Source organism: Daucus carota, chromosome 3 (assembly GCF_001625215.2).
Source record: "Daucus carota subsp. sativus chromosome 3, DH1 v3.0, whole genome shotgun sequence".
In the NCBI taxonomy this organism is placed as follows: domain Eukaryota; kingdom Viridiplantae; phylum Streptophyta; class Magnoliopsida; order Apiales; family Apiaceae; genus Daucus; species Daucus carota.
In genome coordinates this window covers 46,402,093-46,417,310 of record NC_030383.2, presented here as the reverse complement: position 1 = coordinate 46,417,310, position 15,218 = coordinate 46,402,093, and the positions used below count along the sequence as shown (strand labels likewise).

Below are 15,218 nucleotides of genomic sequence, written 5' to 3'. Positions count from 1 at the left end.
ATATTTGGTTTAGAAAAACTCTATAAGTTGACTGGCCCACATTTTAATTCCGAGCCATTAAATTTTCACCCAACTTTATGACATATTGACATTTTATAATCGTCTTGTATTTCATCTTCATCGGCCCCGGCCCCTGGACTAGGTTGGAATCAAAGTGAAGTAGAGGGGGCATGTAACTAAAGAAAGGGCGCCGTCAGCTGCACAAAACAGAAACATAAAAAAAATGAGCAATAAGAGACGTTAATGACACTGGTGAGCGGGGCCACTTCTATTAATAGAGTACTGGAATACATTACTCGCTCCGTCTCTAAATACTTTTCCTCTTTGTACTTTTCACGTTTGCCAACACATACTTTTAATCGTTAATATCTTTCATTTCGTAGTAGCATTAAATATAAAAAATTCACTGTATTAAAGTACTCGTGAATACGAATCTAACAAGATCACTCATGACTATATTTAGTTTTATAGATTAGATGTAAATTAATAATTTGTCTCATGTTATGAACAGTACCGACATCACAAACAGGAAAAGAAAAAAGAAACGGAGGGAGTAACGTTTAATCGGGTAGGATGTACGGCCCCATTTTTTGTGGACAAAAATAAGACTACCTAGTACAGTACTTTCTCTTATCACAACTCGACAACGCATCATCTTAATACCACCCCGGTTTTCTTATCCCACCCCTCTGTTTGTTGTTTATAGACTACTTCTATTATTAATCCTACCCTTTTCCCATTTTTATTGTCTTGCATTTTCAACTTTACGTGTCCTTTTCTGTTCTCCTTTTAATATACAAGTGAAATGAAAATATAGAATATTAGTATCAATTTTCAATTCATAAAATGTTGTAGTTAAAATATTATCTTAGTTTGATGATATATGTCATTTTTATCTTTCAAATAGTCAGATTAAATATTTTGACTCAAATACATATGTATATTATATAATTAAAAAATTAAAAAAATATAATTGAAAGGTACATTAATTATATTTTAAAATATGACTTTCTATTTTTTAAATTTTTAAATAAATAATTATAATATATAGTTATATATTAGTCGCTCCACTTCTTAAAAACTCAAACAGACATGGAATTTGAGATCGAGAGAATAGTATATATTAATACTCAGTTAAAACTGATCTTGATTATTTAGAAAAAAAGAAAAAAAGATAAAAAGAAGCTGATCCTGACCTGTAGTACTCTCTCCATGTATAAACCATATATAGATAGAAGCAGTTTGTGTGCATAAATATGCTTACAAATACAGACCATATGTTTAAAAGAAGATAATACATACTCTATAAATATGCACACATGCCTTTTCTTGTATGTTGCTCCTTCTCACAACATTTTTCTTTTGATCCAAAGTAGAAAGCCACACACATGTATCAGACACTGATAACAGATAGATATATAGATAGATGCTTTCCTTAATGAATCCCCCCTCTCTCCCTTGCTCACTTTGAATTTGTTCCATCCATTATATATATTTATATATATATTATTTATATATAAGTAGCCTCGCTTTGTAAAGTAATTATCAGTAGCTAGGGTTACTTGAATAATATAATTTTTAAGAAGAGGAGCATAAAGAAATCAGGATGGGAAGAGGTAGGGTTCAGCTCCGACGGATCGAGAACAAGATAAGCCGGCAAGTCACGTTTTCGAAACGTCGATCGGGTTTGCTGAAGAAGGCTCATGAGATCTCAGTTCTGTGTGATGCCGAGGTCGCTCTCATTGTCTTCTCTACTAAAGGAAAGCTCTTTGAGTACTCCACTGATTCAAGGTACTTGGCTTGTGCTTTTTCTATTTATTTCGAATTTCTATTTTTCGAATTTGAATTATTATCATTGTTTCTGGGATATGGTAAGAGTATGTGTTACTTTATTTTTGGCAAGTACTGCTACATATAGATCAAACAGTTATTTCATGTCATCTTTGCTCTTTCACAAGTTTGGGCGTGTACGTTTTATCTCCTTATTCACTTGCTTTTTTGGAATTTTCATTTCATGTGAAAAATATCTATTTGAATTACTTAATTAGTACTGTGTTCACGAATAAACAAACAGCTGTTACTTCAGCTGCACATGATCATGTTTTACCTTATAGTCATGCAAGCATCATGATTCATGCCCCGACGGAGGTCGTCTCCGTCTCTTTACCAAGACAAGAGGGGTATCCGATGAACACTAAAAATATATTATAATAATAACGATTCTATTCTTCAAAAAAATAATAAATGATTCTAATAAGAAAAAAGAAAATTACACATTTTCTTGATTTTAAAAACTAGTTGCGTCCTTATTATTATTATTAAAATTATATATATATATATATATTCCCGTGTTGTGTTTCTGATGAGATATATAGATATAGTACAGAATACAGATGTTAGCTAGGTGGCTAATGGGCGGTCCGGGTGTAAACCGGAAGGAGTGCAGTAGCTATAGATGTAGGCTGGTACTAACAAGTATAGGTAGTACATGTGTGAGCTTCAGAATGGTCAACATAACAGTACGGACTGAATTCAATAATCCCTCTCTTCAGCTCAGAGGTATGCTCCCAACACATACCTGGGCTGGGGAGTTACTACTTAAGAGTAAACCTCGTATCACCTGTCTCCTTTAAGGTTGCTAGCTAACTATAGTCGCAAGGTTTCTAACTATTCAATCGCCTCTTAACCATTTCAAAGAGTAATGGCTTGCACCCGTACTGTGAGATATATAAATAAGCAGCTGTGTTGGTACTTTTATATATGGATAACTAGGTCTTGCCTGAGATTAATTATATTTATTACTTGGGTCCTTTATAATAAACCTCCCTCTTATTAGTCTTATATCTCGTACTCAACGAAACTTAAACAAATAAGTAATTTTTTTTGAGCTGTACTATAGATCTTACCATTATTTCTATATACTATTAGGCTAATAGTCATCTTCAATAATTTCATGTGTATTTCAACATATTATCACAATATGGTACTGTGATAAGGTACACATCTAATTGGATTCCAATTACCCAAATGGCCCAAGCACAAGGTAATCGATCCGGTAGCTACTCAACCCATCTTCTGCAGCTAACTCCTGGTCTCAATTCACTTGAATAACCCAACAATTGTAATTGCTTTTCTCCCATATAATTTCTGGTAATTAACAAACTCACGCATCTTGTATATGGCAAGGATCGAACCCTCAACATCTCGGATGAACAAATTTTCTTTGGCAGTTCAATTTAAAAGCTAGAGTTCTACGGAGGCCTACAAAAGAACGGCTCTACTACAAATTTACAAATCTACAATTATTCCCACATAAAATAAGTGATAAACTTCGAACCTAAAACATACTGCATAGGTTCCTTAATAATAGCATATTTTATTTTATGTTTATCGATAGCATAAAATATGTACTTCATCGAAATAACAAAATTTCTCCTTTTATTTTAATTTTTCGAATCATATAATAATTTACTTAGTCAACTAATAGAGGCCTTCATTGTGAAAAATTGAAAATACGTGCCTGAAATAGGTAATCTGTTGGGCAGAAGCTGTAACAAGCATCTTTAATTATATGGGTGGTCGGGCTTAGGATTAAATTGTGGAAAAGGGAGGTCATCATTTGACCTCAAATAAGTAGGTTATTATCACATGCTCGATATTTATTTGGTTAGGAGGAAAAGAAAGGGGAAATTTGAATACAGATCATAGAAAGCTTACACATGCAAATGTCATTAGTTAAATATGAAATCTTGATCTCCCCGGTATTAGCCGTACAGACTACAAGTTTCCTCAACAGAATCAGGATCGTAAGCTTTTCATTACCAGATAATTGTCTGTAGTTTTTCTAGTGTTTTCATAGCCTTAATAATTGTGAGACAAAACCTTTTACCATAATTGTGATTAATACTAAGATTACATTGATATTTAGATATTGATTTAATAGAAGTCTGGGTCTTAGCAAGCAGTCTATCATAAGAAGCAAAACGATTATTTAGAGCATTGGCACAAGGGCAAAGTTCAATATAGCAAGTTAACAACCCCGTTACACACAACAAACATATTCAAACCAGGACATAGAACCAATAAATCAACGAAGTAGACCAGAATGACATAGAACATATAACCAAGAAAGCAAACACAATGAATTAAAGAAGACAACTTAGGAATATAAGCCTCGACCAAGATTTTAAATTGCATTAGAAGCACATGATTCAGAGATTTTATCCTTTATACGGTTATTCACATATTGAGCCTTAATTACTGTCTTTTTGTACACATAAGTTATATGACCCTTTAAACGAGAAGAAATTTGGTGTAAATTGTAAAGTTTGCTTTTTATATGTTTCGACCATAATCGGTATTTCTCTTCCCAAAACGACCTTGATGGATTATGAAAACAGCCATAACTTTTGTGGAAATCTTCGATTAAATGACATAAATAACATTCATACAACTTAATTAATAAAAACTATACCTACAGGGTTGTCACAACAATAATTATTAGCATCATATTATCGGTTAGAAAAAATAGTTAGAAGGTACAAAATATGTGATGAGTGATTTTTCCACCGGAAGACACCCTTAACTCCTGGCATTTATATCAAAAAATTTAATGTTAATATTTTCGACAGATAAAAAGCTGTTAATAGAATAATATAATATTTGTATGTCTGTGATCTATTCCCAAAAATATATGTATTTATGGATGGATTATCATAATATCAACTAATAATATGGCTTAAGCCGTTATGAGGCTGAGGGCTGACATGTAACTAGGCTGTCAAAAAAATTCAAAAAAATCTGATATCTTTCCGAAACATCTACATTCATATTCGAGATAAAGATATTATCCATACCAGAAACAAAGTGGATATTATCCGCATCCGAATCCGACAATGAATACGGTAATATAGGCATATTTGTATCTGATAGTATCCGAATTTGAAATTATATATATGATATTTAGATATTATATGTGTGTGTATATATTATTCTATAACTTTATAGTGTGTATATTTAAATATGTATTCATAAAATAATATATCTATATAAATTTTATATAATTGTAAGATATTATAGATATATATCATATTATCATTCGAGTTTAATATCTAAAGATAATAGATTTATATTGAAAGATAAATAGAAATAAATTTTTAAAATAAAAAATTATCTTTAATGACTTTAATTCATAACTCAATTTTTAATTTTTTTCCTATTTTTCATTTTTTAAATTTTTTTAATATAAAAATAAAAAATCTGATTAAAAATCGGATCCGGAGGTTATCCGTATCTGAATAGTATTCATCGGATCTGGTTCAATTATTATCCTTTAAAAAATTTCGGTTCGGATTCAAATATTGATATGAATTTTCGGATTCGGATTCGGATCCCAATACGAATATAGACAGATCTGTATCCGAATTATGACACCCTGCTTATAACATGTGTGAAGTAAGGGATCAATATATTTGAGATAATACACTCACATATAACTAGACGTTCAACTAAAGGAAAAAAAGTAGGATTTCAGTTTGATCCATAAACAATTGATCTTGAACCTATTTAGATTTTATAAACAAGCTGAACATGGCTAGAATGGAGTGGAGTTGATAGTCGCGAGCAAATTCAGTTAAATGTACGTGAAAAGAGTTTATAGGTTTGCAAAAAAGTTTAAAGTTTGATTAGCTGGTGAATAAGTTTATTAATTAAACTTGTATATATATCCCAATTAATGCTCTTAATTGTTGAACTAAAATTTAAAATATATAATATATTCTACCGAATAGTATAATTATTTTACATAACATAACTTCATTCTAAATAATTAGAATACAATCTAAATATGGAAGATCCTAATTCGCTCATGATATCATTATAAATATGCAGTCAAATTTATGAAACCTAAAAATATACATGTCCAATTGAGATGTCATATAATTGCATCACGATGACGATCTGATAGATGATTGTACTCGGTAGTAGCATCATAATCTCTTATTATAAAAATAATTGTGTGCGCAGTCACGATAATTATGAGAAATCCACCAATTCACATGGGAATTTGTGATGTGTGAACAATTATAATCATGTACCACAATCAGTAGCTAGATATGGATGCATAAGATACATATGATAAGTTATAATAATGATTAAAGAGCCTAATATAGCTAATTCAAAAGATAATTGAGTATATCATGTTGTTACGATTGCGTATAGCTTATTAAATATCTTTTATTATTGCCTGTCTATGGATTCAGCAGCATTTTGAAAGGTTGTCAAATTCAATTTTAAATCTCAATATTCAATATTAAACCTACAAGATTTGAATTTATTTTTTATCAATAAAATATAAAATTATTATTTATGTATATTTGTGAATGAGTAGAACTAATATTTTATTTATAACTATAAATTTGTTATATACAAATATTATATATAACACGAGTAATTTTTAATTCTAACCATAATTGCTAATAGTCTCGTGATTAAAACTACTAACGAACAATATTAATGAGATATTTGAGGAATAAGACTTCTCGAGAAAATAGTGTAGATACATATACATAGGGCTGAGCATTCGGTCGGTTCGGTCCAGAACCGGACCGAACCGAAAGGACCGAAGACCGAATTTTTAAAATTTTCAGGACCGGACCGGACCGAAGTTTGCATATGGACCGAACCGGAACCGAACCGAAATAATTCGGTCGGTCCGGTCCGGTCCGTCAAAACCGAACTTTTTCAAAATTCAAATTAGATCTGTACTATAAAGAAAACCAGCAAGCATGATTAACAACCATCAACAGATATACTCTTTTGATCATTGGATGTGTCATCCAAATCAGCAATTACATTTTTGGAAGAAACAAGTATAAGCTTTGTGAGGGAGTTACTTTGATTCTCTAAACCTGAGGGAATGACTTGTAGTGATGCTGTGACGGAGTTTGGCTGACGAGCAGTACTGCTGTGTGTTTCATATAGTTCGGGTTGAGAACTTGAGGCGTGGCGCCGCTGGGTCTGGGGTATTAGCAGATTGGTATAGCATAGAGCAGATCAGGATATTAGGTATAGATAATAATAGTATAATATATTAATATGTTATTTAATATATAAAATAAAATATTATTTATATATAAAAGTTCGGTCCATTCGGTCCAGAACCGAAATTTTTTGATGGGGACCGGACCGGACCGTATTTTATTTCGGTCCGGACCGAAATACCCGAACAGACCGAAATTTCAGAAAATTAGGACCGAACCGGACCGAAATTATTCGGTCCGGTCCGGTTTTTCGGTTTCGGTTCGGTTTTGCTCAGCCCTACATATACACGAGCTTGTCAATTGTTAAAAAAAAAAAATCTCATAATTCGAATTTTTTTAATTCTTTTATAAATTATTCTACAGCTTGACTGGACTTATTAACATCTCTAAAATTTTAGTATATAATTAGTTGAGTTAATACAATAATTTAACTAATAATATTTAATATTTCAAGTCATATACATACACAGAGTGTTTTTTCAATACAAACCAGTAAAATACAAATAAAATATAAACTAATATAATTAAATAAATGTGAAGAGTTTTGGGAATGAATTTCGACATGGTTCTAGATGAGGTGGTCAAAATGGGGCATAGTGGGATGATGGTATGATTAAAGATTTGACACTTAAGATTGTATCGAGTTTCTCCAAGACATGTTCGAAGTCGTGACTAGGTTCTGGTGGACGAGATAGATTGAGTTGTGTCATATGAGAGAGACAAATGGAGGGGTGGATTGTTTTTTTTATTTGTATTTTGATTTGTATTTAAGTGGTTTGTATATGTATATAATGAAAATAATAAAAGTAAATTTGATTTATCTTTTGCATGATCGTACTTACCTTCCGTTTTAGTATAAGAAATTCATATTTAACACATTTTGTATATAAATTTTATTATATTTTTCTTCATCAAACGTCAAATATGACTTTGAATAAACGACATTCCTATTTTAAGTGGAACCTATATAAGAAATTCAAATTAAACGAATAAAATTACATGACACAAAATAACCTTTATTTCTTATTCTATTTAATTTAACAAACGAGCTCAGAACTCAAATCCACTACATTCTATATCTTCACTAATTTCTTTTATTATATTTGATATATATATATATATATATATATATATATATATATATATATATATATATATGGTAACACTCCATAGCATACTCTCTTATATGGAGTTACGTAGCACACCATTATCAATATATACATAATATATATTCTATTATATTTTTTATGAAATATAATTGCAAATTTTGATTATTAAACCGAAAACGAAGTTATACAATTTTTTTATTCCAAAGATCATCTAAAATTATGCAATATCTCAACATGATTCTATAACAGAAAAATAATCATCCAGAATTATTCTGTTGTAGAATCAGTTTCGAAAATATACTTTTTTTAATCAAATTTTAAGTGTTAAATTACTTAAAATTGATATATTTTATAGTATTTTATATTAGAATCACATTTTATATGTATTCAATAACAGAATTTATAATAAAATTGATAATTTATAGTGGCGCACTATGTAACTCCATATAAGGAGTCCCTCTCTGGAATGTTGGTATATATATATATATATATATATATATATATATATATATATATATATATATATATATATATATATATATATATAATATTATTTGTTTTATTAATGTGCTATGTTACGTAATTTTTTTTTATTTCTTATGTTTCTGTTTTTCACGTATAATCTGTATTGTGTTTATTTTTTTTGTTTACTATATTTTCCTTACTTTCTAAAATCTTTCCAGTGATATTTTATATTTTTGTGTGAATTATATAACATCTGTTTCTTGTGTTATCTAATCTTTTATGTTCAATATTGTATCAGAAGCCTTTTGTTTTATTTTATTATAATGTTAATCGCATAATCAATTATACAAACTTTAGAAAACCTTATTATGCGTGGAGAAAGAAAATGTTTTGTTCTATATTTAAACTGAAAATAAATTTTTAAAAAGTGAAAAGCACCATACATAAAAGTGAAAAATTTTAATATATTTTTAAAAAGTTATATTAAATCATCTTCGATAAATGTATATGAATCTTCGTTTTTAAGGAAATTGCAGAATCTACAAACTATGCTAAAGATCAATTATTAGATAACTTGAAATCTAATTGTCAAATAAAATTAAAATCAAAAGCGATTCAATATTAATTTATTAGGTTATTTGAAGTCAAGTCAAGAGTGATTAAATATCAAATCCTTAGACTTTGTTGTTTATTAGAAAATATATAAAAATGGATTTTCGAAACTTTTCTAAATAATTTTTTTATCATTCTATGAGAATAGAAAAAATATGAGTTAATTGAGAGAATGTTTAATTTAAATTGTTTTCTCTTTTAAAAAGAGTATATTACTTTCAAGAATTAATTGCATTTTCAAATGAATATTTTTACTTTGAAAAAAATTATATTTTCATGATATTAAACATTTCTAAAGTGTATAGCTGTTTAATTAGATTTTATATAAGTAAATTCTAATTGAAAGAACTTAATCTTTTTTTAAAATAATTTGATTACAAATTTTTAATGGTCGAGTAAATTAGACATATAAGATACTATATAAAATTGGATGAACTTGTGAAATATTGTGTCTCGATAATATTATATTAGTTGATCGTAATTTAAAAATAATATGTTATTAATATTTTAGATTGTCATAATCATGTCTTCATGTCTTTTGTATGCTGAACTCAAAATAATAATACAAATACAAATTTTCTTTTTTATGACAAAATGCATTTATTAAATCACGGAAACACAATCAGGACAAATCCTCGAACTTACAATACAGCGTGATTGAGAAATAATTAGTCATTTTATTTTTAGATTGCTTAACAAACAAAATATAAAAATTTTTGACAATAAAAATAATTACAAAGAATTCCCAAGCAATCCAGTCGAGACCAATAATTCTGAAAATAGTAGCGTCACAATTGACAAACAGATGAGAGTCCTATTCATAACCGTTAGTTACGCCAACTGAGACTGGCGCCACAGATGTCCCCGTATATTGAACAATCTTTAAGTGAGCTCTTGTGAACACTCCAAAACACAAACCTCTCGAAAAGAAGAGACACAAAAGAACCAAAGAGATGGATGCAAAGACGAAGATTATTGAAAATTATTGAAGAAAAAAACAAAAAAAAACAAGAGAAAGAAGAATATGGATCTCTGCGGTGACTAAGATTGTTTAGAATGAGTGCATGAAGGTAAGAAATAGAGGGGGAGAGGAGACGGCGGATGAGGAGAGGGGAGAGAGGGAGTCGACTCCCATCAGAGTTTCACTACAAATTTTCTTATTATTTTCATATCAATGTGTATACTATCAATTTCAATAATTAGGTAGAGCCAAACTATCAGATATACAGTCTCATTATCAATAATCAACTCAAATATCCGATTTTGTAGATCATCAAATATTTATCCTCAATCTAATCCCAATGCTGAATTAATCGAATGTCTGTTTTAACGGTCTGAACAACAATATTATATCAATTCAAATTATTTATATATGACTAATTTTAGTTTATTATGTATTGTTTTGTGTTATTCAATTTTTGAATTATAAATTGATTACTAGCGCTTAGAAATTAAAGTTTCAGAATTTAGTATCTATATATATATTTTATAATACTTAATTCAAATTTAGCAAAAAAATATAATTAAATGCACATAATAATTCTCATGAATAACATTTATAATTATTTAATTAACTATATTCAATTACAAATATCGAATTCGTCTGTATGCTCATAAAAATTCTCATAAAAAATGATATTTAAGTTTTTATATCTTTGATTGTGCATTTTATCACATAATTCTTGCATAAATAAGATTTTATGTATATATTTAGCAAAATAATATCGTAAATGTTGTTAATTCATTTAGATAACTACATGAAAATAATCATTAAGTTCATTCACATATGTGTATTTGCATATATTAATTGTTTCTTCATATATATATAGAGGGAGAGAGAGTAGTGATCAAATACAAATCAAACCTTAAATAAAAACTAAAAACCAATTTAATTTATTCTCTTTAGAATTTATTGATTTGTGTTGCAAGTGAAAACTTCCAAAATTTGGGGAGAATCTGCAGATCTGTTCTCGTACTTGCATCTGGTAGTGGTGGAGATGGTGGAGGTGGGGGTGGAGATGAAATTGGTGGACATGGAAGGAGTTAATGGAGCAAGAATTTCAGTAGATTCAACAGGGTGCTTTGTTTGGTAATTGTTGATAAATAGACAGAATTTAGTCTTTAAAATTGGCAGTAAAATGGGGAAGATGAAGGAGGTGCGGACGACAGAGGTGGTGGTGACGCAGGTGGAGGTGGTAGAGGAGGATAAGATGAAGAAGGAGAAGGTTGAGGTGGGTTGGATTCGTTAGTTGTACATACGGTGGAGCCAGACATGGAGGGGCGGCGGACATGGATGGGGTGGCGGCATGAAATTGCTGGAAGTGAAGGTGGAGGCAGGCATGGTTGGAGGAGAAGGTGGGGTTGTGGAAGAATTTAGTGATATTTTGTTTAGAATTTAATGATGTTTCAGCTGGGTGGTTTTTAGTTTGTTGAGAACGAGGTTTGTAGTGGAGTATGACTCTCTATATATATTAATCATTTAGATTATGCAGATATATTAACGATTTAAGTTAGTTCTTACTAATTCACAAATTCGTGTTAAGATTTGATAATTAATGATACGTGTATATTTGTTGAAGTCCAGCATATCGCGCCTTCTGTTTGCCTAATAGTAGGGCTCTTAAATTACTGATATGGAATTTTCTTATATTATGTCTTAGTTTCTTTCTCTCCTTTTGGTATGAGGTAGCAATGAATGATGAATAATATTGAGTGCATTGCTTGAGCTTTCTTTCCTGAAATCCAAATAAATTTTGTAGATTTTTGGCTGCATGCATCTATGAGTACTTAGTGATTCGCATAGCTAACCAATTTTCTGTGACTTTTAATATGATAGTATGAACTCAATTTTGGAAAGGTATGAGAGGTACTCTTCTGCAGAGAGACAGCTTACTGGACCAGGTGATGAAGTCAGTCAGGTAAGTGTTGCTCATCCTCATTTCTCCAAAGATTAATTAAAGCGTAAGTTGTGTAACATGTCTCATGTCACAGCAGATGGAAAAGAATTTAGTTGCTTAGAATTATAGCATGCATGTACAACCAGCAGGAGTTCTCTAATGTCATGAGTTTTGAAACCTCAACAGGAAAATTGGACTCTTGAGTTCCCCAGACTCACAGCTAAGATGGAAGTCCTGCAACGGAACATAAGGTATCTAATTCTGCATGTATAGTTATGTTCACATAAATTCTTCTTATTGCCTTCAGTTTAACCCCTGATTTCCTTGGCTCTCAGTAGCATAGAAAGTTCAAATCTTACAAGAAACTCATGCATTTGATTTATGTATATCACGCAGAGGGAGAGGGGAGTTAGGATTGTTCTCATGACCGAAGGACAAGCATATTTGTCATTGTGCCATCAAAAAATCCCCATCTTACCTTATTTTGATTCTTTTATGGATATCGAATGCTGGTTTTATTTTGATTAGTACTGGAGCCCTAATTTACTCGTAGTTAGGGTTTGAGTAACCTATATCTAGTAACTCTGGATTGGTGACCAGATTAACAACAGTTTGCAAATCAATGCACTTCGTCTGGTCAGGGTAGTGCTAAATTATATTTTCGAAGTAAATTGCTTAATACAAAATTGTGTTTTATGCTGGAGTTCTTCACACAGGTTCTCTCATTACTCATAAATTGACTTTGTTCTTCTAAAATACTCAAAAAGATGATACATATGAACAAACAATATTATCAGGCATTATATGGGAGAAGAGCTGGATCCTTTAAGCCTTAGAGAGCTCCAAAGTTTAGAGCAGCAGCTTGACACTTCTCTTAAACGTATACGGACTAGAAAGGTTAAAAGAAATAGCTTTTCTGGTTTTAAATTTCCTGTAGTTCTTACTATATAGTAACCATATGCACCATTGTTCATACAGAACCAACTTATGCAAGAATCGATTTCAGAGCTTCAGAAAAAGGTAACACTACTGTGTACAAACTACTCTTGTTAATCCTCTCTTCCCTTTCTTGATTTATGCTTCTGTGATAATATGTCTTGTTGCACGAACATATGAATACCGTTGCAGCAGGCATGACTCAAGAGTAGTATTTTTACTTGACTGCACAGGTAACCTAGAGCTTGTTTGCCTGGCTTTAAACCCAGGCTTTAAGTCATTTCTCGTTTTAAGTTGAAAATTTTCTGTTTGTGTAATAAGTCAGGCCAGAAACTGACTTAAAGCCAGAAGTTAATTTGAGGTACTTTTTTCAGTGACTTAATTAATTTTGAACTTTTTTTTTATAAAAATTTCTCATAAGTCGTAAATTACCCATAAATCATTTTTATTTTTATTATTATATTTTTAATTACCCATAAGTCACTAATAAGTCAAAATTACCCGAATATGCATTTTAAGCTCACAACTTATTACATAAATTACGTTAAAGTCATAAGTCATAAGCTCGCCCAAACAGGAGCAGACAGATAATTCAGTATAATCCGTACTTTACATTTTTCATATATAAGTAATGAAAATAGAATCTATTTGAAGTATGAACTCATGCTATGTGCTGCTGAAGCAGGAAAGAGCTTTACAGGGGCAAAACAATCAGCTGGCAAAAAAGGTGAGTGTGTATTTGTTTAGTCATTGATGGCTTAAATATGTAGAAACAGGAGCTGAATGATTAAGAAGTTGTGGAACGTAAACAGATGAAGGAGAACGAGAAGATAACAACGGCTGAACGTGAGCCAGAAAATCCAGGCCAAACTTCATCTCAGCCTCTCCCTCCACCACCATTTCCTCCTTTATCAATGAGGTGCGTATTTATTGAAAAAGATAAGTAAGAAGATACCATAATTTGCAGAAATGCAAATCGAAAACAAATGTTATGGGGAGTAATCAAACAACTTTGGAATTGCACATCGAATGTATCTTCGTTCTCATAATCTTCTCTAGTCGCCCATCTCTTCATTGGAGCTATAACTTATAAGTGTATAGCAGCATATGCATATCTGCACAAGTGCGCATGTCCTTGCATGATAGTTTTATACTTTTCAGTGTTAGAAAGAAGATCTCTTCCTGATGTGACCTAAGCTAATGGTTATGCATTTTTTCTTTAGGTTGGACCATTGCCTTTTGTTGTCCCCCCCTTTCCTTTTACAAACAAAAGGCTTTTGTTACTTTAATAAATTGTGATGTAATCAGTTTCTGGGGGATATCTGGCATTCGGATAATAATTTTTTTGACAGAGAAAAGATCGTTATAACTTTACAATTCGTTGTAGTTCTTTTGCTCAAATTTAACTGGTAAAGTGGTTAATGCATTTTCTTCTTAGGGTTAACACACGTATGTTAGTAGCACACTTTCAGTAGAAAAAAATGTTAGAACAGTTTAATCCTAAATTTTTAATGTATATACCATTCAGCGAAAAATTACATCGCGTCCAGTTGTTTTTCCACCGCCGGATGTACTAGTATCATCCTAGGATTTTTTACGGCCAATGTTTTTTTCTACGGGATATTATGCTAATGTTATTCGTATGTTCTTGACCAACTGCCGACATATATTTACTTTATTTTCTTGGTATTTATTTGTATGTTACACAAACTGCTCAAGGGAAGGTTAAAACTGTCTAAATTTTTGCATTTCAACTCTGCAGCGGAACATTCCAGGCATTAGGAACCATGAAAGAAGCTAGAGTCCAAGCTTCTGCAAGTACCAGTTCACTCATGCCGCCATGGATGCTTAGCCATCTTAACCGATGACAAAAGATGGACCCCCATTTGCCCTTGGCTATTATATAAGTAATAATATATGTATTGATTGGCATCAATGCTGATGTATAGTATGAGATTTCTACTAGATACTGCACTTGTTTTCAGCATATATTGACAGTTCAAACTGGCATCTACTTCCTGAAATATAAATTACAGGAGTTACTGGACCTGTTAGGCATGCTTATACTTACTGTTACAATTGAGCATGCATGATTAAGCTTATGATGCTCAAATGTTATGCTCAGATGCAGTTGGTGCTTAATCAATTACATAAGAACG

The 15,218-nt window shown here is 31.0% G+C and overlaps 1 protein-coding gene across 1 annotated transcript; it reads left to right on the top strand.

Annotated features, from left to right (window-relative positions):
- The first annotated feature begins 1,256 nt into the window (after positions 1-1,256).
- LOC108214219 (truncated transcription factor CAULIFLOWER A) lies at positions 1,257-15,108 on the top strand. The gene is made up of 8 exons (XM_017386089.2): positions 1,257-1,791; positions 12,063-12,144; positions 12,310-12,374; positions 12,921-13,020; positions 13,102-13,143; positions 13,745-13,786; positions 13,872-13,978; positions 14,822-15,108. Exons 1-8 carry the CDS (start codon positions 1,607-1,609, stop codon positions 14,925-14,927), a joined length of 729 nt encoding a protein of 242 aa, XP_017241578.1. The 5' UTR covers positions 1,257-1,606; the 3' UTR covers positions 14,928-15,108.
- Positions 15,109-15,218: the final 110 nt, after the last annotated feature.